Genomic DNA, 24987 nt, shown 5'->3' on the forward strand with positions numbered 1-24987 from the left:
CCCCAGCCCGAACATCCGGGTCCTTGTTGCGCGCTCCTCCCCCTTCACTGCTTCAGACATTCAAAGCCCCAACATCCGGGTCCTTGTCACACGCTCCGCCAGTCTCCACCCTCTCCACTGCTTCTTACATTCAACATCCGGGTACTTGTCAGAAGCTCCTCCAGACTCCTCCCCCCTCCACTGCTTCCCACTCTCCCCAAGCCCGAACATCCGGGTCCTTGTCGCGCGCTCCTCTCCCTCCCTGCCTTCCTCTTCACTGCTTCCCACAATCTAAGCCTCAACATCCGGGTTCTTGTCACAAGCTCCTCCAGTCTCCTCCCCCTCCTTTCTCCTTCCACTTCTTTCTCCTTTCTCTTTCCCCAAGCCGCAGCATCCGGGTCATTGTCGCGTGGTGCTGCCAAAGTCAAACTCGCACGGGAGAGGGGGAAAGAGAGCGCGCACGCGCAAAAGGGGCGGAGAGAGAGCCGCGCGCGCTCATAGGCTGGGCACGAGGCCAATCACAAGCAGCCCCTGCAGCGCGCGCGCGCTCATAGGCCAATCGCGAGCAGCCCCTGGAACGCGAGGTCCGCCCGCCGTCCTGTCAATCATCCCGTCTGACGCACGTACGTCCGGCTCGCGCCCCCTCGCGTTTCTCATTTCCCGCCTCGCGCGTGCGCGCGCGCTGGGGAGGGGGGTTATTGTGCGTCGGAGGGCTGGTTCTCGATTTGCACATGCGCACCGGCGCTCGCTCGCCCGCCTGCCTGAGGGAAAGTGAGCGGCGCCGAGGGAAGGGCGGGGGAGGGGCGCGGGGCGGCGAGAGCTATGAGCGCTCGGTGCCCCCTCAGGACTGGGGAGCGGGAGCCGCGCAGGGAGCGCTCGCAGCCGCCGCGGCCTGTGTCGCAGCCGCCTGCCCCGCGTGGATGAACTGAGGGAGGTGCCCTCGCCGGCTCGGCTTCGCCCGGCCAGGCCCGGAGCAGCCCGGCCCTCCTCGACGCGCGGAGCCGCAGCCTCTCTTGCGCCGCCCCGGGCACAGCGGGGTAAGTGGAGGGGGAAGGCCGCCGCCTCGGGCTCGAGCCCGTGAGCAGGCCGGGCGGAGGGAGGGGCGCTCGGGGGGCTGGCGGGGCGGTGCTGCCCCCGCCGTGAAGGGAGGAGCGCCAGGCGTGTCAGGGCAGGTCGCGGCGCAGCTCCCTCCCTTCGCCGTCCCTGCAGGGCAGAGGCTCCCGGGCCGAGGGCCGTGGCACGCCGGTGCGTCCCGTCCCCGCTTTGGGTCGGCCACGACACTGAGCGGCGGCTTCCAGCCTTCCTCCGCTCGGGGCACGCTGGCGAGGGGCTCAGCGGCCAAGGCACAGCGCATTCTCTTGGCCACTGACGCCGGCGGGGGACTGACCCTCCCCTCAGACTCCTGGGGCACACCTGCAGGCCGCTCATAGTACACCAGTGGGCCCTGACGCTCTGGTTGAAGACAGCTGCAAAAGATCCTCCCCTGAACTCCTGTGGCGCACCTGCGGGCCATTCGCAGCACACCTCTGTGCCCTGGCATGTTGACCGAGGATGGCTCTGCAGGGACAACCTCACTGTCCACGGATTTTTTGCCTGCGGTTTAATGTAATGCAATAAGAAGGCTTCCTTTAAATCTGGGGTCTCTAAACTTTTTGGCCAAAGGGCCGCATGAAATATATGGCATAGTGTGGAGGGCCAGGAAAAAGAAAACTAAATATAAAATTTAAAAAAAATACATTAGAGATGGAACTTAGATATGTGATTAAATGAATGAACAAATGAGCTCAGATGTCCAGGATTTCTCCAAGCACAAACACAGCCCAAGAAATAAAGCACACACTTCAATGGACCCCCATTCCCCCACTCCAAAAGCACAACTCTGGTTGTGTTTGGTCAACTGGGTCAGGGGCTCTCAGAGGATCAAAGGCTGGCCACAGGCCAGATACAGCCTGCTGAGAGCTTCTATCTGGCCCCAGGGGCGGGGTTTGGAGACCCTTGCTATAAATTAAAGGAAAAAAGTCCTTTAACAACAACCTCCTTGATGTGAGAGGACAGCCTGCTGACAATCCATCAATCATTCTTTCTCCATGCACTTAGAACAGGCAAGCGACCCCTCCCTCCCCCCTAAGCACCACAAAGAAAGATAATCACTTTGAATTGGTGAAGGGAGGGGTCACTGGCTGGGAGTGAAGCCTTTCCAAGCACTTGGAGGGAAACTGACTAATGGATTTTCTACCTAATGACTGTTTTGCATCTCAGAGGTAAGCAAGGCTGTTCACCCACCAAAGGGACCTTGTTTTTTAAATGGATTTGCTTTAATGCAATTTTTGCCATCCACTGAGTTCTGGAAACGGAACCCTCCTGAATAAGAGGGAGACTCAACCTGTAGATGACTGTGTGTGCCCCCCCCCCACTATTATACCCTGGCACACTGGTTAAAAATAGCTGGACTAGATTATGACTAGACTAGGCAATTAGACTACGTGCATCAAGGTTAAACAATCTGCTACTTGGGTGAGTGGGCACTATGGGCTTTATACACCCTTCATAGCCCCTGAGGCTTGAGTGTTTGGTAAAGCTCAGAAGGCATACCCAGATGCTAGATGTGATGACCCTGCTGTAAAGGACTCCTTCTGGAAGAAAAGGGTTCTACAAGCTGCCAGTAGAACAATTATAATAAACTCATTTGTACTCTACTGTGGAGCTTTGCAATCTGCCTTGGGCATTTGCTTTAGCATGGAAAAGGTGGGATATAAATCTCTCAAAATAAAAAAAAATAAAATAGAGCTTTATCTAGGTGGGTTCCACTGCAATAGATTTTAGTATTTTATTGAAAAAAATTGTACCCCGACTTTCCCAGGTGAGCAAATGCCCATCACTGAGCTCCATGATAAAGTTCAAAGTGTCAGTCACAAGTAAGAAGGAAAATCATCAAAACAAGCATTAAAACATTAATTTTAACATTACATATTGAAACATAAACCAAAACAGAGCAAAATCTGTTAGACCATCCGCTTTCCACTTGGTTTTAGTGAGCAGAAAGCAGATCAACTTTGTTTTATTTTTGATAAATTTATCTCCTGCCTTTCCCATGCCAGAGCAAATGCCCAAGACAGCTTATAAAGCTTTATACTCAAGTACAAAGTATTGCAACGGGTAACAAGAAGAAAAAAACATCAGAGTAAGCATTAAAACACTAATTTTAACATTAAACAGTGAAACATAGAAACAAAAACAAAGCAAGACCTAACACATATCATTGAGTCATTGGGGGAACAAATAAATCTAGGGAGGCAGTCAGGTCTCAACAATATTTCAGAGGCACAGAAGCCAAATTCTTTTCAATAACCAAATGCCAGATGAAACAGGTATGTTTTGAGCCCTCACCGAAAAGCCTTGAGGGAGGGAGTAGTTCTCAGAATCCCTGGAAGGGAATTCCATCCTTGTGGTGCCACTGCAGAGAAGTCTTGCCCCCCCCCAAGCATCCACCCTTCTCACTTCAGACAGAGTTGGCGCTTGTAAAAGAGCCCCTCACAGATGACCTAAGGGTGGGTTGGATATAATATCAATGCAAGGGCGCTATGCAGAGCAAACAAAACAGCAGGTCTTTGCCCCTAGGAGTCTGCAATATTTTAAAAAAATCGCCACACAGAAGGAAGTAGATGAGAATGAAGGGGGTAACAGTGCAAGTTTATACATTAAGTAACAGTAGTTCATTGTCTCCTACTCCCTTTCTCCTTTCATTTTCCACTAGTACCTGGAGGAGAAAAAGTGAGGGCCTTAAAAGTAGGTAAGGGCACACAGCTTAGTGCAGTCATTCAAACACTGTAATTATCATTATGGCATTTTAAAAAAAATTCTCAGCACAAGATGTTTTAATGCCTGTGTATGTGGTATTTAGAAAAGAGTGATCTATAGAAATCAGCACAAGGGAGATAAGAGGAAGGGATAAGAACTGCAAATTTCTGCCCCTCTGTTTGTTACACAAGTCTCATGTTCTAAGGTTTTGCAAAATTCACATATGTGATTATCCTTGCTGGGATGTGGAGGGTATAAAATTTGTAGACCAGTCTTTAAATATTTACTTGGAGGAAAAGTTCTCTTCATTTCCATAGAACTTTGCCCCAGGTAAGTGTGTATGTTAGCAGTTTCAAATTTTCAAGAAACAAATGCTTGAAGCATATGTGTAGATGTACAAAGGATGGGTTAGCCCCCCCCTTGGGATGTGATTCCTCTATGTTCATTCTTGTCAACCCAATCCAGTGGTGACGTAGCGTGAAGTCTCTTTTTCCCTGGAGGTGTGTTAGTAGTGGGCAAAAGGGGTTCTTTCTGTCAGAATTTATTAGTAATGGTTATAAGCACGCATTCTACTCCTTCAGCAATAATTTTTCTTAGTGTTCACAGAGAACCATTAGTAAATTAGTCTATCTCTAAAACTCAACACTGCTGCATAATTCTCTTCATACTTCTAAAATGTGTAACTTTTATAAAGCGTTCTGTTTTAATGATTGCTTTTCTGTGTGCTCAACTACTGTTGTCTTTTTTAAAAAAAGTGTGGGAGAAGTTTTGAACCAAAGCAAAAAAGGTTATGTAAATGTGCTGCCTCTTGTCATATTTCAAATAGCCAAAGTGGGTGTGGAACTTTACTTTTGAGAGAATGATATCATTGCTTACTGAAATGTAAAAGGTAGTTTTTTACTTTTATAATGTCTTCACTGTGCTTAGTTTTTGTGCTGTTTTTTCAGAGCAGTGATTTTATAGCAGTTTGAGCAGTGATTTTACAGTGGTTTGATATGTATAATGTGGGCTGTGTCTACTTGTAATGCATACTGCAACAAGAAAATATGAATTATTTAACCTGTATAAATTACGCTACACTAAATCTGTTAGTCTTCTAGGTATCATAGTACTCTTTGTTGATATTTGGTGTGTGTGTACTTCTGTCTTTGAGGGGAAAAGTTGTACATGGTACATTGCTCTTATGTCTGAGCACTGTAACAAATTTACAACTCTCATCCCCACTGATTTCATCAGGCATTGATGAACTTACACTTTCAGCTTCATATGAGATAGAAACCTGCTTTTAAAAAAATTGCTGGGATTTTCTGGATACTGAGCCCTGGACCTGTATGCAATCCTGTGCTTGTGTAGTGTGATTGCAGAATATGTGCAGCCCTAGTGCTGTTACATTCCAACACAGAGCTTTGTATAATTCTGCACAAGAAGGTGGGTTTTGACAACACAGATCTGGAAGCTTGTTTAAAGGACAGACTGTGAGTAGAAGTACTGTTACTTCAAAAGGCTCAGTTTTATTGGTAGACAACAGTACAGTATGTGTTCTAGCTCAGGGGTGTCAAACTCATTTCATATAAAGGGCCGAATAGCATTCATGATGCCTGCTGAGGGCCGGAAGTGATGTCATTAGGCAAGAAGCGATGTCATTAAACAGGTCATAACAAAAAATATGCACTTTTCTCTCACTTAGGAACTCATTAGCTGCAAATGACAAAAGAGAAATACTCAAACCTTGACATATTTCAAGATATGGGAGAGCCCAATTTTCATGTGGGCTACTCTTTCAGCAGTAGCATCTCAGCACTGCTCAGTGCCTGACGGCCAGATAAAAGCTTCCATGGGCTGTATTCGGGCCTTATGTTTGACATAGATTCCCCCAAACCCGAAGCCTTCCAATTCTGGTTAAAGCGCTATCCCATTCTGTCCTAAACAAGTCCCTGTCTCTCCTCAGTGTGCCACTTTTGAACTCTGAAAGTTGAAGTTGTGATGCAAATAAAATAACTGATAAGGTAGTGCCAATCTTTGCACTGCCACAGTGTTCCAGACCAGCTTGTTTTGCTGGTGGAATACGTTGATGTGTAGTAACCATTGCATGTGCAAGTATTTGTCAGTGGATCAGACCTTGAAATTGCACTGCCTCTCCACTTTTTTCTGTGTACCGTGAGCAATATCTGTCTTATGTATTCACCTATTGTGTTTAGGATGGAGTTGTAGAGCACTTCTCTGTGAACCAAACTTGTTGAATGAGGTTTCCTGTCATACAGTGTGAATTTTTTTTGCATTTGGTAAATACTACTAATATTTTAAAAACTAGTTAGATACCCATAGATTACTACAGTGTAATGGAATAGTACACTCTGTTCTTGAACAGAGAAGGGAACAAGCTTCTGTGTCAGCCAGTGCAGGAGTAGACTATTTAACCTAAGTCCAAGGTTGTAGTATAAAGGTAAAAGGTTATATTGTTAGTGCTGGCAATTATGTAAGATACAAGCAGTTCAGTCCACTAACGTTGATAGTCATGGAAGTAATTTTAATAAATGCTTAACAGAAGAATCTTGCTAGATCAGGCTAAAGGCCTGTGTCATTCAGTGTCTTGCTTTCCACAATGGACCACTAGTTGCCTCTGGGTAGCCCCCAAGCAGCAGATGAAGGCATACCTTCAATAATAATAATAATAATAATAATAATAATAATTAATACCCCTCTCCTACTATTGCAGTTTGGAAATGCTATCCTGAAACTTTGAGGTAGTATATCACCAGTATAACTAGTGGCTAGTGATAGACTTGTTCTCCATGAGTTGAATTAAGTAAATGCTTAAATGCAGAGCTGGTAAGTAAGCAGAATGTATTTGTGTCCAATCGTGGGGCCAGTTCACAAGTTATTATCTCTTTTCCTTGCTCCTGTTTGCAGGGGTGGTCTTGCTCACACAAATAATACTGCATTTTCGCAAAGAATTCATTAAACTCTACTGGAAGTTCTGTTTTGCTGCTTGGTGGTTGTGGATGTTGCTGATCCAGCTATTTTAATGTTTGCGTTTTGGTTATACTAGTTTTAGCCCCACAGAACAACCATGTTCTCAGGACATGTTCTAGTGTTTGTATATTGCTATAGTAGGATCTTGGCAAGAGTTTGCTGCTTGTGATAGAATTGTTAACCATTTCATGTACATCAAAACTGAAGTTCCTGCTTGTCAGTTCGTATGACATTAAATTTAAGTATTTTTTATAATTCAGCTTCTGTTACTACAAAGAATTAAATCTAAGAAGTCGCATCAGAGTACCAAGTTTTATATACTGCAAGGTTGAAGGGATATTACTTCAGGAGAGGCCTTGGAGATTATTCTAACTGTAGAATGCACTCTGTAAGCTTGTATATGACACTGACTGTACATTTTTCAGACTCCAGTGCTAGGATCATTAGAGAGCTATTTTCTCTCAGCATGCTAGGGTCACATTCATTTTTCAGGTTCTAGCACATTTACCACACTAGCGTGAGGGTAGAAAACATGGTGGCCTCCATGTATTAGAGTTTTGGTGTTAAAAACATGGTGGCTTTCATGCATTATGGTAAAAAAATGGTGCATTTGAGTTCAATGACTGGACGCCATTTTGTTTGTAAGTATAATTGTGCGAAACACGCTGGTGACATCACTAACTGCTATTTTCTAGTTGAAAAACAAATGCAGCCACTATATGTTCTAGAGCAGGGGTGTCCAAAGTTTTTGGCAGGAGGGCCACATCATCTCTCTGACACTGTTGAGGGCCCGGGGGAAAAAAGAATTAATTTACATTTAAAATTTGAATAAATTTACATAAGTTTACATAAATGAATATATTAAAGGTGAACTTATATGAATGAATGAAGGTCTTGCAATAGCTCAAGGCCTATAAAAGACCTTGCACAAAGCAAGGCTGGCCTTTCCTTTGCTGCCACTACTGCATCACAGACGTGAAACAGCAAGCAATGTAGGAAGCCCTCATCCCACAGCTCACGCGAGAGGTCAAGCGGTCACCCTCACGCTGATAGCAGTTGTGTTGGGACAGTGTGGGCTCCAACAAATCTCTGGAGGGCCAGAGGCTCATTGGAGACCGGGGGCTCCTTGAGGGCTGCATTGAGTGACCTTGAGGGCTGCATGTGGCCCCAGGGCCGGGGTTTGGGCACCTCTGGTCTAGAGCAAGGATCTCTAAATTTTTCGGCCAAAGGGCCGCATCAAATATCTGGCACGGTGTCGGGGGCCAGAAAAAAATTAAATATAAAACTTAAATAAATACATTGGAGGTTAAACTTTGATGAATGAATAAATGAATGGGTTCAAATGTCCAGGACTTATCCAAGCACAAAGCTCCAAGAAATAAAGCACACACTTAAATGGACTCCCATTCCCCCACCCCACAAGCACAATTTTGGTTATGTTTGGTCAACTGGGCCAGAGGCTCTCAGGGGATCAGAGGCTGGATATGGGCTGGATAGAGGCTCACTGTGGGCAGCATCTGGCCCCCAGGTTGGGGTTTGGAGTCCCCTGGTCCAGAGCAGCGGTTTTCAAACTCTCACAGAGAATTTGAACTGCAGTAAGTCTTGGTGGGGGCTGGGGGGAGGCAGCGACGCGATCACCAGGATAGTGTCATTAACGCGGCTGCAGGGACTAGGATGCACTCACCAGTCCCTGCAGCAGGCATCCTGGGGTGCAGGGAGCCCTGCGCTAGTGTCTGGAGGGCTCCCCAGCCTTCTAAAAGTGAAAGCGGAGTGATTGCGCTCCTCCTCCACAAAACCGGACAAGACACATCATGGTGCTGGTGCGGGGCTCACATCTCCCAATGGCCCTAATAAGAAATTATCCTCCCCCAAATTCCCACAGCACACCTGCAGACCATTCGCAGCACACCAGTGTGCCATGACACACTGGTTAAAAATTGCTAGATTAGGGAAATGAAAATGGGAGGGGGTCGGTCTCAGAAACCACACAGGCATCAGATCCAACTAGCACAGTGTGTCCCAAATTGTTGGTCATGACTCACTGGTGGGTCGCGACCACATTGTTGATGGGTCATGAAGTTAACAAGGAAAATGTATGGAATCCTTTGGAAAGTGAAACTGAGCTGCACGTGCATGTTTAGTCAAGAGTAGTTGACCATGTCTCAGTCTGCTTTGGAGGGTAAGCTGAGAGAAACACAACACTTCCAGAGTGGTCCGAATTGGATGATCCCAGCCCCCCCCCCAAACACTCGAAGGAAGTTCCCTTTCTCCAAGTTGACAAGGAAAATGTATTGAGCCCTACAGAAAGCAAAATTGAGCTACACATTTATTCATAAGTAGACAGATGCTCCTTGGCTCCTATCAAAGGCCAGCAAAGGGGAACACAGAGTGGTCTCAGACCTATGAATGTGAACTCAACAAACACTCATAAGGTGGGCCCCCATCAGAGTAAAAAGCATAAAAACAAGCTTAAGCAGTTGCTAAGGGGTGTGTGTGTGTGTGTGTGTGTGTGTGTGTGTGTGTGTGTGTGTGTGTGTGTTTAAAATCTTGTAAAGGTAGATGGGTCCTGATAGTTATTTTAGAAAGTGGGGCCCAGTGGTAAAAAGTTTGGAAACCACTGAAATAGCAGATAATAGAAGTGAAAACTTTTGTTTGAAAAGTGGCAAATGGGAAATCTTAGTATCAGTTGATTCAAGGTTGAAAGTTTAGTAGTTCAAGTAGGTCAGAGAAAGGGTTTGCCCCTTATTTTCAATTTAGAGTCCTTCCAGATAGTCAGTCTTTCATGAGAATAGAGGCAGAAGTTAAATTGACAGTTCAATGTTCAAAGCTACTCTGACTGAAATGGAAGGCAGCTGTGGGACAGTCCACAACATCCACCAGACTGTTGGGCCAAAAATTGTGTGTCAGGTGGGACCCAAATGGGAGATAAAGGAGAGATCTGTGGAGACCAGTGCAAAGTAGATAAAAGGGGGTATAAATCGGGGAGATTTAAGCCTCCCAAATTCAGTTGAAATCGCATTTTGCCCAAGAAAATTGGGTTCTTTTCAAAGAAATTTTCTCATTAATGCTTCTAATTTGTGAAAACATGATATAGGAATATGTATACCATAGTATATACAGGGAAGAACATTCATTTTTGAAACATTGTCCTTTTCCCATAAACTAAGAGGCAATTTTCCTCATGTAGTAAAATATTTTCTTGTATCATGTTGGTGGTTTTGCATGATAGCAACTTCCTTTCTTGTGTTTGAAAAACAAATACTTGTATTTGAGTTTTCAGAGACTTCTCTAACAAACTGTTCCTTCAGATATGCATAATGCAAGTGTTATGAGAAAAGCCTGGCTGGATCAGGTCAAAAGTCCATCTAGTCCAGCTCCTGTTTCTCACAGTGGCTTGCTCACCAGATCTCTCAGAGAGCACACACAACAACAGGAAACCAGCATCCTGGTGCCATCCCTTGCATCTGGCATTCTGAGGTAGCCTACTTCTAAAATCAGGAGATTACTCATACCGGTCACGGCTTATAACCTGTGATGGTCTTTTTCTCCAGAAATTTGTCCAATCCCCTTTCAAAGGCATCCAGGCCAGATGCCATCACCACATCCTGTGGCAAGGAGTTCCACAGACTAATTGCACGCTGCGTAAAGAAATATTTTCTTTTGTCTGTTCTTCCAACACTCAATTTTAGTTGATGTCCTCTCATTCTGGCATTGTGTGAGAGGGGAAAAGAACATCCCCCTATCCACTTTATTCAGAAATGCATAGCTGTCCTCAAGAACAGCAGCCTCATGCTTCCTCTCCATATCATCTCTGTAAAATTGAGTTATAAATATGTAATGCGTCATTCGTTTTACTCAGAATTTTTTTGGCCCTGCAAGTGGCAGCCAATTAGGGCAGGACCTGGAGCAGCGAGGTGGCCAAGTTTGCGGATGACATTAAATCTTTCCTAGAGGTGAAGTCCAGAAGGGACTGTGAAGAGCTCCAAAAGGATCTCTCTAAACTGGGGGAATGGGCAAAAAAAAAAAAATGGCAGGTATGCTTCAGTGTAATGCACATTGGGGCAAAATTTCATGGGCTGTGAGCAGTCTGTGATGGATCAGATCTTGGGATGGACAGGTTGAAATAGGTGACCCAGTGCGCACTGGCCATGAACACCAATTCCACACTCAAGATATTTTAAAAGGATTGAGCATAAGATGGCCAATATTATGCCATTGTACAAATCAATGGTAAGGCCACATCTGGAGTATTGTTCAGTTCTGGTCACCACACCTCATAAAGGATATAGTGAAACTGGAAAAGGTGTAGAAGAAATGTCCAAAATGACTACTAGACTGAGGCACCTCCCTTATGAGGAGAAGCTACAGTGTTTGGGCTTCTTCAGTCTAGAAAAAAGGTGCCTGAGGGGGACATTATTGAGATGTAAAATTATGCTGGGAATAGATAAATGGAAGCTCTTTTCCCTCTTGTAAAACCCCAGAAGCAGCATACATCCACTAAAATTCAATGTAAGAACAGAAAAGAAACTATTTCTTTACCCAGTGAGTACTTAAACCATGGAACTCCTTGCCACAGACGCCTTGCCTAGGAAGTCTTTGATAGGAGATTGAACAGATTTATGGAGGAAAAGTCCACAATAGGTTACAAGCCTTGGTGACTATATGCAACCTTTTAGTTTAAGAGAGAGGCTATCTCTGAATTCTAGAATGAAGGGAGAGGCCACAGGATATGAGCATCTTGTTGTCTAGAGCAGTGATTCTCAAACTGTGGGTCAGGACCCAATAGTTGGGTTGTGAGCCAATTTCAGGTAGTCAATTCATTCAGTATTTTATTTTTAATATGTTAGACTTGATGCTCCTATGGTTTGTGACTGCATTTGGGGAAATGTCACAGGCCTGTACTTTTATCAAGCTACTATGTGTAATTTTTAACAATGACAGTCAGTGGGACTTACTCCTGGGTAAATGTGGGTAGGATTGCAGCCTAGGATTGCTACAAAATTATCCTGCTTGATGATATCACTTCTGGTCATGACATCACTTCCAGTGAGTCCTGATAGATTCTCATTCTAAAAAGTGGGTCCCGGTGCTAAATGTTTGAGAACCACTGGTCTAGAGTACTCCCAGAGGCGGTGAGCCAGTGTGAAATACTGGAAGCTGGACTAGATGGGACCTTGGTCAGATCCAGCAGGCTACTCTTATGTTCTTATCATATGCAGTTGTATTCAGCAGCTGAGGCTGATGGAATTAATTTAAATTCTTTGCACGTTGTTATAGAAAATTATTTTCAGAGGTTCTGTTACAGTTAATATACCTAATTAAATGCCTACTTCTAACAGAGTTAAGAACATTTTGTTACTTTTATGTTTGGCTTCTCCAAGATTCCTTCTGTCCTTGATATCATTAGTTTGCTTTAGATTTTCTTAATTTTTAGGCACAAAAATTGACATTTTTGCCAACTGTAAAACTTTTTTTTGCCTGACTTAAATTCTTTCAGTTTCCACCATACTTGGCAAATGGCTATTATATTATAATGGCAATTATATAATTTTGATGCAGGAATACTGTAATGCATCCTGTATTTGTCTGCCCTTGAAGACTGTTCCAGAGCTTCAGCCCTTATGGAGTATACTTCCTGTCTTGGGTGGGATACCAAAGGTTCATTGTCTCTGTGCTCCAGTTAACTTCCTGTTTTCTTCCAGGCATGTTTTGGGTGGTAGCTTTGACCTATATAAATCCTTCAGTTATTTAGTTCTAGCATACCTAAGGGACTGATGCCTCAGTTGTCATGCATCATGACCTCTGGTTATTCCAAGAATACCCTTCTAATTTTGTCTGTTAAGTTTGGAGAACAGATGGGTGTGTAGAGGTGGTGGCGGCGGCTTCTCCTCAACTTCCCTGAGGTCTTGCCAAAGCTCTTAGTTGGAGTAGTCAATCTTGAAGAAAATTGCTTCATGACTGATCTCTGTTGATGGAGTTGATGCAGACATGAGAATTGGTGAGTGAGAAGGGGAAAAATGGAAATTAACATTCAGTGTGTGGAAAAAATTAGAATGTCTGATGAGGAACAAGCATAATATTTATTTAAAGAATTTATATCCCACCTTTCTGCCACACATTAGGGGCACCCAAGGCAGCTTACAACATAAAAACACAATACAAAATTGAAGATTAAAACAATACTAAAACATAAAACAATTAAAATGAAAGGGGAGATCAAATCCCAATGGATCACAAAAAACTATTAAACTAATATTCATGAAAAGTGCCAGCCCATTAGAGAAAATGAAAGGCAGATACATATATCATATTTTAGGTTTCCTCCAGATGAAAAACTTAATCCATATTCCTTTCAGAACTTGTATAGATATTCTAACATGGTCCAGAAATGTATCCCTGTGGCTGTTACCTCTTTAACCTACTCTGTCATGCATTTAAGCTATTTAACTTTTATGCCTATTATTTTTAGTTAGATGTTTGCATCTTTAATTTTTATGTCTGTTTGCATTTTTATGTTTGCACAATATTTAGGGAAATAGCACTTGATCAAAGACTGGAGTCTTCCATTTTGTTGTGAACTAAAGGATTCGGAATATTTTGTTACGCAAGATTTTTTGACTTTATGTTAACATTTCGTTTTCTTCTTTATGCTAACTATGGGATTGTTTCCATACATTGCATGTGTGCTAAACATAATTTTGGCATTGACCCATAGAGCTGTTTACAATGATGTACAAGTTTCTTTTTTAAATCTCAATTGTTGGAAAAGCGCCTTCCTATTCATAAACAATTGAAGCTTTTGAACTTCTGCAGGTAGGGGATGCTGGAAATTTTCTCTCACGGCCAGCCCAGTGTGGTCCAGTATACAGTGCAGACAGTTGCTTATTTTGTGCCAGATAGTTGGGAAATGTGTCCTTTTAAACTTTAAATGCTTCATGAGGAAGGAGTTAAAAGCTTAAAGGGTTATATTCCATTTAAAGTCCGTGTGAGGACAGAGCACAGTGAGGAGGTAAGGAGCTTCCCCCCTATTCTTTTTCCAGTGCTGCCATGCTCCTGATCACCTCTCCCACCTACAAGTAGACAAGGTCAGGCAATTTGGAGTCGTCCCCCCCCTTACTTGTAGTTTATTTATGAGGAACATGACCTACAGCCTCCCTGGTCCATGCTACTTTTGTTATGAGCAGTAGCAGAGCAGGTTGGGAACCCAAACTGTGCCACTTCCATTTCAGGCAAACGTGGCATGGACCAGGCAGGCTAGAGATCGTGCTCCTGGTAAGTAAAATGATGGGGGTGTACAAATGTTTAAGAGTGCTTTCAAGCATTTTATTCTCTTCCATTAAAAAGTGTTTAAAATACAAATACAAGAGTAATTATGATCTGCTGCTCAAAATTACCATGGGCATGTGAGAATTTTTTAGAAGATGATTGCCTGTTTGGGTATATTCTCTCAAAAAGGTTCACCATCCCTGACTTAGGGCTGCCATCCTAACCACACTTTCCTGAGAGTAAGCCCCATTGAACAAAATAGGACTTACTTCTGGGTAGACCTGGTTAGGATTGTGCCCTAGGTTGTGCCCTAGGATTGTGCCAGGTCTGCCCCATCTCCCTGCTATAATGGGTGTGGAAGAACATGGCAATACAGGTAGATTAGCCCTTATCCATAAATCCGAAATCTGGACTAGTCCAAAATCCAATATTTTTGTCCCAGACTGTTTAAAGTGCAGAAAGTGGCAGAGTGTAGAGCTGAGAAGGCAATACTTTGCAGACTGCAGAAGGAGCACTTGTGTAGTGTTTTCTGTAGCGCGAACACTAGAATTTCTTGTGCTCATTCCCACATACAGTACAGGTACAGGCTGTAAGTTGTATGCTCTGTCGGGTGTATTTGTGCAGACACCTATATAGGTAACCGTGAAAAGAGCAAGCATTTTATTTATGCAAAAATCCAGGCAAATTTGAATTTGCAGATCCCAAACAGGATTTGAAGTCCTAAACAGTCCAGATTAGGGATACTCGGCCTGTATGATTTCATGAGGCATTCCTCCAATGTGACAGACATAGAAATAAATTATTTCTGCTAATGTTGAAACCTGTGGAAAGTTGTTTTTCTTTTTTGAACCCAGACCAAAATTGAGACAAATATAGTATTTGCTTACTGATTAGAATATTTATGAAATATAAGAGTATAAATTCATTAGTTATTATTCAAATAATTACAATATTAAATTGTAAACCAAAGGTACCTAAGCAGCAAGCTAAAGTACCTAAGCTTCTTTTTCTTTGCCTGTTCTAAAAATTGAAAAAAATTAAAACTGAAAATTGAAAGCATCAACGTTGTTGTAAACAAAGGAATTTTAAAAAACATTTGTCTAGTCTTAAGCAGTCTTCACGCTAAATAATGTCTGCACTATCCAGAAAAAATTCTAAAACTTGCATTACCTGCAAGGGTAGAGTAACAGTGGTATGAGTGTACATGCTATGATGATCTATGTTTTAAAATGCTTTGATCTTTCTGGAAGAAATCTAAAATCTACCTCTAGCTTAAAAGCCATTTCTGCCCAACGTTGCTTATACACAACAGGGATCAAATGTGAACACCTGTAGGCTGGGCAGAAATAGATTAACAGATCAGTATTAATGTGCCAAACATATATTTCCAGTTTTTTCAGCTCATATCAGAATCAGGTGAGATGATCTGACTGACAGATGTCTGCAGCAGTGGTTCTCAAACCTTTTAGCACTGGGTCCCACTTTTAGAATGAGTCTGTCAGGACCCAGCAGATGTCATTAACCTTAAAGTGATATAATGGCTGGAAGTGGCATCATTAAGCAGGAAGACCTCCCCGTAAAACAAAATCAAGTAAATTAAGTTTACAATAAGTATAAGTTAAAAATTTATTCAAAAATTTAAAAAAATTTATTTAAAATAAAGGACTCTCATAAACCTCCCAAGAAGTTCCTGATCTGCTTTAAAAAATTTCCTCAAACATCCCAAAGGCTGCAATCCTATCCACACTTACCCGGAAGTAAGCCCCATTGATTATCATTGTTGAAAGCATGAACATAGGAGTAGACTGTTAAAAGGACTGATCTGTAACATTTCCCAAATGCAACCATGGTAGCATCAAGTCTAATATATTGATAATAAAATACACATTGAAATGAATGGGAATCTACCTGCACTTGACACACAACCAACCTAGGGGTCCCAGCCCACAGTTTGAGAAACATTGGTCTTATAGCATATAGGCCAATGGTTATCACTCATTTAGCACCGGGACCCACTTTTTAGAATGAGACTCTATCAGGTCCCTCTGGAAGTGATGTCATGACCAGAAGTGATATCATCATGCAGGATAATTATGTAGCAATCCTACCCACACACTTAGCCAGGAGTAAATCCCATTGATTATCATTATTAAAAGAATATACAGATTTGCTTATTAAAAGTACAGGTATGTAACATTTCCCCAAATGCAGTCACATATCATGATAGCATCAAGTCTAAATGATTAAAAATAAAATATCCAAATGAATGGGGACCTACCTGAAATTGGCTTGTACCTACCTAGTGGGTCCTGACCCACCGTTTGAGAAACACTGATATAGGCAATTACAATTCCTAATATTGCAGATTATCTTATGTAGTTGTTTAGAAAGCATATTGAAGAAATAAAGGGCAGTTGCAACATCATGTTAAGTCAAAACATTCACTCATAATTCTAAACAAATATGTTCTGTAAAACTTTCTCAATATTTCACAAAACTTCCAATTTTTTCAACTGAAAAAATTACCTATGAGAATAATTGAGAAATGCTTGATTAAAAACGTTTCTGGTTTTTTTTCCCCCCTGGTTCGTTAGATCTGTGACAGGACAGTCAAACTGAGGGAAAGAAAGCAGTTCCCCTTGTAGATGACTTGGACTGATATTATAGTTGAGGTAGGTAGCATGAGAAGTTTGACTTCCTAGATTTTATTAATAAGTGTGTGTGCCTGTACAGGCCATCAGGTTGTTTCCTAGCAGAGTTTATGGTACACACTGAATATTTAAATTTGCTTAGTCAAGTGATTTTCCTGACTTTTCAGAACTTGCTTGTTTGAAAGGCAAATGTTGCTATTTCATTGGCCATGCACTCTGTGAACACATTTTAAAATACCTTGGCCTTGTGCTGCAAAAGCTTAAGACAGTCTGTTGATCTTGTACTGTGATGACATTGACCATGTATTCCTACGCTTTCCTGTCTTAGGATGCTTTTAGAAGTTATATTTATATGTTGGTGTTGGCAGCCTCCATAAAGTATGCGTGTAATCATTAGTATACCCTGTAACAATTTGTCATTGCTTCACTTTATAGTAGGATATGCAGTTCTAAAAATATTTGGTGCCTCTGTCATTTTTTTTAGATCTTGAACTCTTTTGCAAAAGGGAGCCATTTCTTTATTGGTTTTTCTCTGTAAACCGCTTTGAACTTTTTTGTTGAAAAGTGATAAAACTTTTCAGTACCATAGGTGGTATTTTTTGGATATTTGCGCCTCTCATCTGTACTCCCAAGTCATTTTGAGACTGTTGATAGACTTGTAAAATATAGTCACTCTTCTGTATTAGAGGCCTTTGAAATTCTTTCATCCATAATCGAGATTTGCATATGAGTGAAAACATCAAATGCTAACAACTTTGGCATTGCATTAAAAAGCATGGCAACAGCCATCAAGGATGCTCAGGTACACTAGACTTCCATGAGATCAATGCATGGTATGTTTGGTCTACTTAAATTTTGTTTTGGCTTGTTGGCATACGAAAGGGCATCTGAAAATATTACTTTATAGTACAAGAATAATCATTATAGTTCCAGCAATCAGGGAGTTTTCTTTTGTCAAATTTGAGCAGTGGTTTTTTAGCATTTTATTAGAGATTTTGATAAAAGCCACATGAATATAATGTAGATCTTTTTTCTTGCATAGCAGCAACTTAAATACTATAAACTTGTATAAAGTATGCTTAAGAGTATAGTCCATAGAACCACAAAAGCAAAATGGTTTAGCTAGTGCCAATTTAATGTGGACATGATGCAGTTGCACATTCATTATTTATATAGCACCAGGGACATGCATGGAATTGTAGAAGAAAGGGAACAGGTTTACAGTGTACAGTCCAGAAATAGGCACAAGAGAGATGGGGTCTGGTCTTAGATGTAATTGTCTTTAGTACATTCTGCATATAAAGTATGTTATATCACTTTGAAATAACTTAACAGCAGATCTTTGTTTCCATAGATCTGAAAGGACAAGACAACATGGGAGCATTTTTAGATAAGCCAAAGATGGAGAAACACAATGCCCAAGGGCAGGGCAATGGACTACGCTATGGGCTAAGTAGCATGCAAGGTTGGCGAGTTGAGATGGAGGATGCACATACAGCTGTAATTGGCTTGCCAAATGGACTTGATGGATGGTCATTTTTTGCTGTGTATGATGGGCATGCTGGATCCCAGGTTGCCAAATATTGTTGTGAGCATTTATTAGATCACATCACAAGTAATCATGATTTTAAAGGGCGTGGTACTTCACCATCTGTGGAAAATGTAAAGACTGGAATAAGAACAGGTTTTCTGCAAATTGATGAACAAATGAGGATACTCTCTGAGAAGAAACATGGTGCGGATAGAAGCGGGTCAACAGCTGTGGGAGTCCTGATTTCTCCCCAGCACACTTATTTTATCAACTGTGGTGACTCTAGAGGTTTACTTTGTAGAAACAGAAAGGTTTTTTTCTCTACGCAAGATCACAAACCAAATAATCCACTGGAGAAGGAGCGCATACAAAATGCTGGAGGTTCAGTAATGATTCAGCGTGTGAATGGCTCTCTCGCTGTGTCAAGAGCGCTTGGGGACTTCGATTACAAATGTGTCCATGGGAAAGGCCCTACAGAGCAGCTTGTTTCCCCTGAGCCTGAAGTCTATGAAATTGAGAGATCAGAAGATGATGATCAGTTCATCATACTGGCTTGTGATGGTATCTGGGATGTTATGGGTAATGAAGAGCTGTGTGAATTTGTAAAATCAAGGCTTGAAGTCACTGATGACCTTGAGAAAGTTTGCAATGAGATAGTTGACACCTGCTTGTACAAGGTAAGGAACATTTTGATGGAAATGAGCACACTTTTGTACAGTGGGAGTCTTAAGTAGACATTTGTTCAAAGCTGTTGAGTCTGATGATTTCTAATATTGGTAAGCTGTAGATGTGTCACTTTGCAGCATGTGTATGGTGTTAAATGGTATATTGCTTACCCCATCTTTAGCCGATGGATTTTAAACTGAGATGTAGATTGAATTATATAAAATCAATACTGAACACATGTTTTGTGAATTGAACTCCTACTGCTAATTGTTGTACTGGTATTGAATGAATTTGTGTAGAGTAAAATATTTGTATGAGAAGTGCTGATGCTATTTTACAGGACCAAATTGGACATTGCCTTAATTTTTTTCCCTTAAACTTTGTGATATAGAGATGTGGGGCTTTACCCTAAATTCTCAAATTGTGGGTAGCGCCCCACTATTGTGTCATGACCCCATGCAAGATGGTTTGTGAGTTGGACCTTCCTACTCACCCTTTCTCCTGAATGATTCCAGATAAGAGCCATTCTGGAAGCTGAACAACTTACCAGGAGCCTTTGGAGGATTCTTCCAGGTCGTGCCAGGCTGCGGATGCAGTCTCTCAGTCTCTGTAGGTCTCAAAATGGCTTCCAGAAGCCCCTGGAAGCCACTTTGATTTTTGGAAGTGGCTTCTGGAGGCTTCTGCTAGCCATTCTGAAGCCTGTGGAGATCAATACAGTGGGTCTGCAGCCCAGCATAACCCAGAGGAGCTCTCCAGAGGCTCCCATGGGCTTCCTCCAACACCTCCAGGAGTATTGCAACCAGCTACAGAGAACAAGGTGGGTTGCAGTGTTCAAGTTTGGGAACTGCTGCCCTAAGGTGCTGCTTCTGTTTATGCAAGAAGTGAGGGGTGATTTTGCATTTTGTACTTTGCCCTTTCATTTTGCAACCCCCTGCAGCCCTTCAGGAAGAGATTGGATGGCTGCGGGGGTGGACACGATATGGGTGAAAATTGCCCTTCTCTTTTTGCTTAAACAGAGCTATAGAACAATTTGGGATACAGTCTCTGATTTCTTGATAGTGAAACCCATTTAAAATTGAATAAGATAGTGAAACCCATTTAAGATTTTATTGATAGTGAAACCCATTTAAGATTTAATTTTGGGAGGTTGCAAGTTTAAGAGAATGATTGCTGGGGAGAGATGGTGGAGGCTTTGTACACCTTTCCCCTCTAGTCATTTTCAACTAGTACAGTGAATCCCAATTTAATGGTCTAAAGGGGGAAAGGGACAACCATTAATGCTGAAAGTCTGTTAAATCCAAATCATCTTTCATATTAGTTGATTAAACCCCTCCCTCAGAAAGCTCCTTTGGCACTGCTGGTCTTCTCTGCTCTTCACCAGGGTGCTGTAAGAATTATCTGGTGGAGAGAGGAGCAGCACCACCAATGGAGCTCTCCCAGGTGGGTAATGGTTGGGAGGGGGCTGGAGAAGCAGGTTTACCTACCTTCTAGGATTGGTGCTGGAGTTGCCACTGTCCATTTTGCTTTTGAGCAAAGCGCTCTAGGAATGGAGAAATTTCTGTATTCTTGAGGTTGCAAAATGGAGAGTGGCAGCACCAGCCCTAGAAAGTTGGTAAGCCTGCCTCTAGTGCTTTCTGAGCCTTAACTACCTCACAGAGCTGGTTTGGCATTACTCAGGGAGCTCTGTTAGGTTCCTACCCCAGTCCTAAATAACTGGCGATTTCTGAGGTCCCAGAGTCCGTTACATATTTTTAACCAGACCTCTGGGAGCTCGGAAATGGTCTGAAGTCTGTTGAATTGAGGTCTTTTAAATCAAGGGTTCTCTGTATTTGCCTTCAGCGGCTTTCCACCATAGGAGAAAATATTACTATTGTATCTTTTCCCTTGGTTTGAGAGAAATAGCTTGTTGAGGGTAAACTGGTGATAATAGGAAGCTACCTTATACAGGCTATTGGTCCATCTAGATTAGTATTGTCAGTAGACTGACAGTGACTTTCAAAAGTTTCAAACAGGAATTTTTCTTTACCCTATGTGGAGATAGTGGGAATTGAACCCGGAATGTTCTGAATGCAAAGCAGGTGCCTTTATCCTTCCCTAAGAAAGGACTAGATGAATCTCTTCCTCTGCTTCTTTTCCAAATAAACCCACAGCTTCTTGGGGTTCTTGCAACCTCCTGATTTTAGAAATGGACTACCTCAGAATGCTAGATGCAAAAGAGTGGCACCAGGATGCAGGTCTCTTCTTGTGTTATGTGCTCCCTTCTTGTGTTATGTGCTCCCTGAGGCATCTGGTGGGCCACTGTGAGATACTGAAAACTAGACTAGAGAGTCCTGCCTTTGGCCTGATCCATCTGGGCCCTTATGTTCTTATTGGGGTTGCTCTTAATTTCTCTTTAAAAAAATTACCAGGAAGGGAAGATTGTGCAGCACCATTGTATACATTATGTCTTCTAATTAAGTTCAAGTTAGGTTCCAGGTGTCTGTACGAAAATCAAAGCATACTTAAGTTGTAATATACAGTTCTTGCCAGCTCAGCACTATCACACCTGGGCGAAGCACTTCCAAGTGTGATTGTAATCCTTATTTTGAATTACGATCCAAAATAATCCTTATTTTGTAATCCTCATTTTGCCAAATCTTGAGCCATTTAACTCATGTAAATGTAAAAACACCAATTGTGTTGAATAATTTGCCATATGCAAATTGATTTATGCTGTGTGTGGAGGAAGGGGTGAGAGAATGTATTTATGTAGTATAATAATTGTACATTATTATTATTAATGGAAAATAGGATTTTGCTGAACTCTTTTTTCTCCTCCCCTCTAGGGAAGCCGAGACAACATGAGTGTGATATTGATCTGTTTTCCAAATGCACCAAAGGTATTACCAGAGGCAGTGAAGAGAGAGGCAGAACTGGACAAGTTCCTGGAAAGCAGAGTAGAAGGTGGCTCTTTAAAAAAAAAAAAAAATAAGTAATTTCATTTCTAAACAAGTGGAGTGCTAAATATATATAGACTTTTTAATTAAATCCCTAAGTGCCATAGGATGCCTAGTATGCATTTCCTAAAAAGGTGGTTTTGTTACCTTTTTGGATGCATGTAGTATGTCCTGTCAAAATTCAGGTTGAGTATCCCTTATCCAAAACTCTGGAATCTGAAATGCTCCACAATTTGAAACTTCTTGAGTTTCACGGCCACAATTTTTTAGAATGGTTGGTGCTGTCTTGTTTTGCTCATGCTCTGTTCCTGCAACTTTAAACAGCAGCTTGATACACAGAAATGAAGGTGAGATGATGCTTTTCCTTGCACAGAAAGAGAGGTCTAGCTGCTGTGAAAAGGACAGAAAAGGAACAGGAGTTTCAAGAGGAAAGTTTCAGCTCCTGTTGACTCCATCCTGGAGCCTTTTTTTGTCTCTCCATGACTTCCATAGGGAAAGGCTTGGGCATATAATGCTTATTTCACCTTCTCCCCAGTGAACCTCCCTCGGCTGTCACATTTTGAGGAGTCCCTCTGTCATTTGCCTCCTCCAGACGACTTCAGCCCCTGGGTAGTGCCTGGAGATGTGGGGTTGGGTGAGGGGGCTTAGGCTTTAGTCTGGGATTGGTAATAGCAGCCCCCAGTGAGATCTGCAACCATTAGCAGAAGACAGCCTCTCCTTTTAGGGAGGAAATGCTGTACCCTGATGCTTGTCTACCAAGTTGCTCTTCAAGTCTCAAAAACAGGCCAGACCCACTTGCAAATATATAAAAAAATATTGTATAAAATTACCTTCAGGTTATGTGTATATGAAACAAATGAATTTCGTGTTTAGGCTTGGATCCCATCCCCACGTTCTCTTTATGTATGCAAACATTGCAAAATCTGAAACCTGATCCCAAGCATTTTGGGTAAGGGATATTCAACCTGTATTAGATATATTCATTTTCTGTCCCTGTCAGTTCTGCATAAGAGAGGGTCAAGTATAGTATTTGTGATGGAAACATTAGCAGCAATAATATTCAGGGCAGCAAACAATAAGCAGTGGTTATGATTATGTAAAGTTTAAAAATCAGTATAGCCAAAGAATATGTTAATCTGGTAACTTTGGATTTCATATAAATTTGTGCTATATATGGTTCAGAACAGATTCTGGTTACAAACATGGATTAAAAAGGCACTCACTGTGCTGCCTTTCAACATTAAAGATGGCAGTTTAAGTGACTTTACTATGGTTACATATCCATTTCCCAAGCTCCTTATTGTGAGTGCTTGATTTAGTACAAAGAAAACTGATTTTTATAAATGGTTGAATTAGTAAAATGGTATTTTGGATCTAAAATGGTGCACTGTTATGGATGTAATAACATGCAGGGTAGGCTCTGGAGTTATTAGTATCATGCATTAGCATGAGATACTTTTGTGTCTGCCATTTTGAGTTAAATGTTTCATGCACTTTATTTTTATTGTATAAAACTAGCAAAAACATAACAAGTGCCTGTCAGTGTTTCATTGCTTTTTTGATTCTTTAGCTACTTAGAACTATTGAAACATAGTATCCCAAACAGAGCTATGAATTGGGAAGCCCCTGGCTTGAATCCCATCTTTGCCAGGATCACACTAGATAGCCTTAGTAAATCTATGCTCCCCCATCTGTAGTAGAGATAATTATACTGACCTAACTGATAGAATTGTTGTAAGGAATTTGTTGAAATAAAGTTTTTAGATACTTAAAAGCACTGTACAAATGCCAAATAATATGTATTATGTATTTGTTGTTCAAGATCTTAGCTCTTACATGAAGGGAGTGCCGTTACTGTCTTCTGAGACCCATGATTAAAATTCATGGGTGTATAAAGTGTGATATACATAGGCTAGCTGTAATGTAACCTGTTACCTTTCAGCTTGATTAACAGATAGCTGCTGTTTCATAAGCAACAAGCCAGTGATTTAATGACTGAGATGTGGACAAGAAATAGAATATACTGTATATCTTCCCATTTGCCCATACATGCCTGTTTTCTTGAACTGAAACTTTCAAATCGCATTCAGTGGCCAGGATCCAAAGGGTCATTTACAGTGCTGTGCAAGTGCATTAGGGGTTTTCAGGCCACCACTTTTTACTTGAAGTATTTTTGCACACCTCCTAGAGCAGCATTATGTTGTTGTTTTATTATTATTATTAGTAGTAGTAGTATGGTGAATAGAGCTGCTGCCCAAAGGGAAAATATGTTGTTCTTCCCTATGTTTGGATGTAAGCACTAGATGAGCATGAAGTTCTTTGGATCTCACCCAATACGTTAAATCCATAAAGTGTATAAATACTACGAATATAACAAATCCCTGTTAATACATGAGATCTAATTCTATAGTTCTTACCTTGTATGAATGGACTTGGTGAAACTATTCATTAATAAACACTGGCTGCATTACAAAGGTTGATGTGAGTGCACATCAGTTTTTGAAGTTTTCTGTTCCCCCCACAAAGGGGGAACTTCTTGAACTTCTCTTTAACATTTTCTGAGTTCAAAATCAACTTGGGGATTTGTTGCAAGAATTTAAAAGGAAATGCTGGTGGGCTGCATGCAGTATTTCACTTTAAGTTTGTTTTTTTACCAAATTCCTATAAAAAGTGATATAGGAAGGTGTTAAAAAACAATTATGCATTATGGGGAAAGCTTCTGAACTAGTAACTGCTAAAACTTCAGGCATACATTTGTACTGGCATACCTGCCTTTCATAATATTTATGAGGAAGGAAGGCTTCTGGTTAATGACTTGTGTTATCTTTTACACAGTTCACAGGAAAACTCTTTCTGTAAATGGAGTAAGTACTGTCTAATTGAACTGATGTAGCTGTTGAGTCATTCAGAAATGTGCTTAAGTAGTAGTATTCTTAGAGCTTGACTTTTATCTTTTAAATGGCCATATACAAGGTCAAACTGTGTTCATTGTGTTGCTAAAATTGAAAAAATAGAAGCTTAAAAATTGTAAAATGTGGCTACTAAAAATTCAGACAAGTGGTTAAGGCAAGTAGATTAGAATTTGACTCAGTAGGTTGTATCCTAAATGCTTTTTTTGTTTGAAGAAGTAGCCCCATTTGCACTAGGAGGGATGATTTTTGCAATATATAATAATAAAATACATATG

The 24987-nt window shown here is 41.5% G+C and overlaps 1 protein-coding gene across 2 annotated transcripts in view; it reads left to right on the forward strand.

The window, feature by feature from the left end:
* Window positions 1–806: 806 nt before the first annotated feature.
* Window positions 807–24987, forward strand: part of PPM1A (protein phosphatase, Mg2+/Mn2+ dependent 1A) — a 36455-nt gene continuing 12274 nt past the window's right edge. The window contains exons 1-4 of one of the 2 annotated variants that reach the window (XM_066629691.1): window positions 926–1016; window positions 16611–16688; window positions 18022–18875; window positions 21690–21807. In XM_066629691.1, coding sequence (XP_066485788.1) covers window positions 18042–18875; window positions 21690–21807 — 952 coding nt within the window. In that variant the 5' untranslated portion in view covers window positions 926–1016; window positions 16611–16688; window positions 18022–18041. Of the gene's footprint in view, window positions 1017–16610; window positions 16689–18021; window positions 18876–21689; window positions 21808–24987 lie in introns of both variants that reach the window. The other variant, XM_066629697.1, reaches the window with a different exon arrangement.

Source organism: Tiliqua scincoides, chromosome 1 (genome assembly GCF_035046505.1).
Source record: "Tiliqua scincoides isolate rTilSci1 chromosome 1, rTilSci1.hap2, whole genome shotgun sequence".
Classification (NCBI taxonomy): Eukaryota; Metazoa; Chordata; class Lepidosauria; order Squamata; family Scincidae; genus Tiliqua; species Tiliqua scincoides.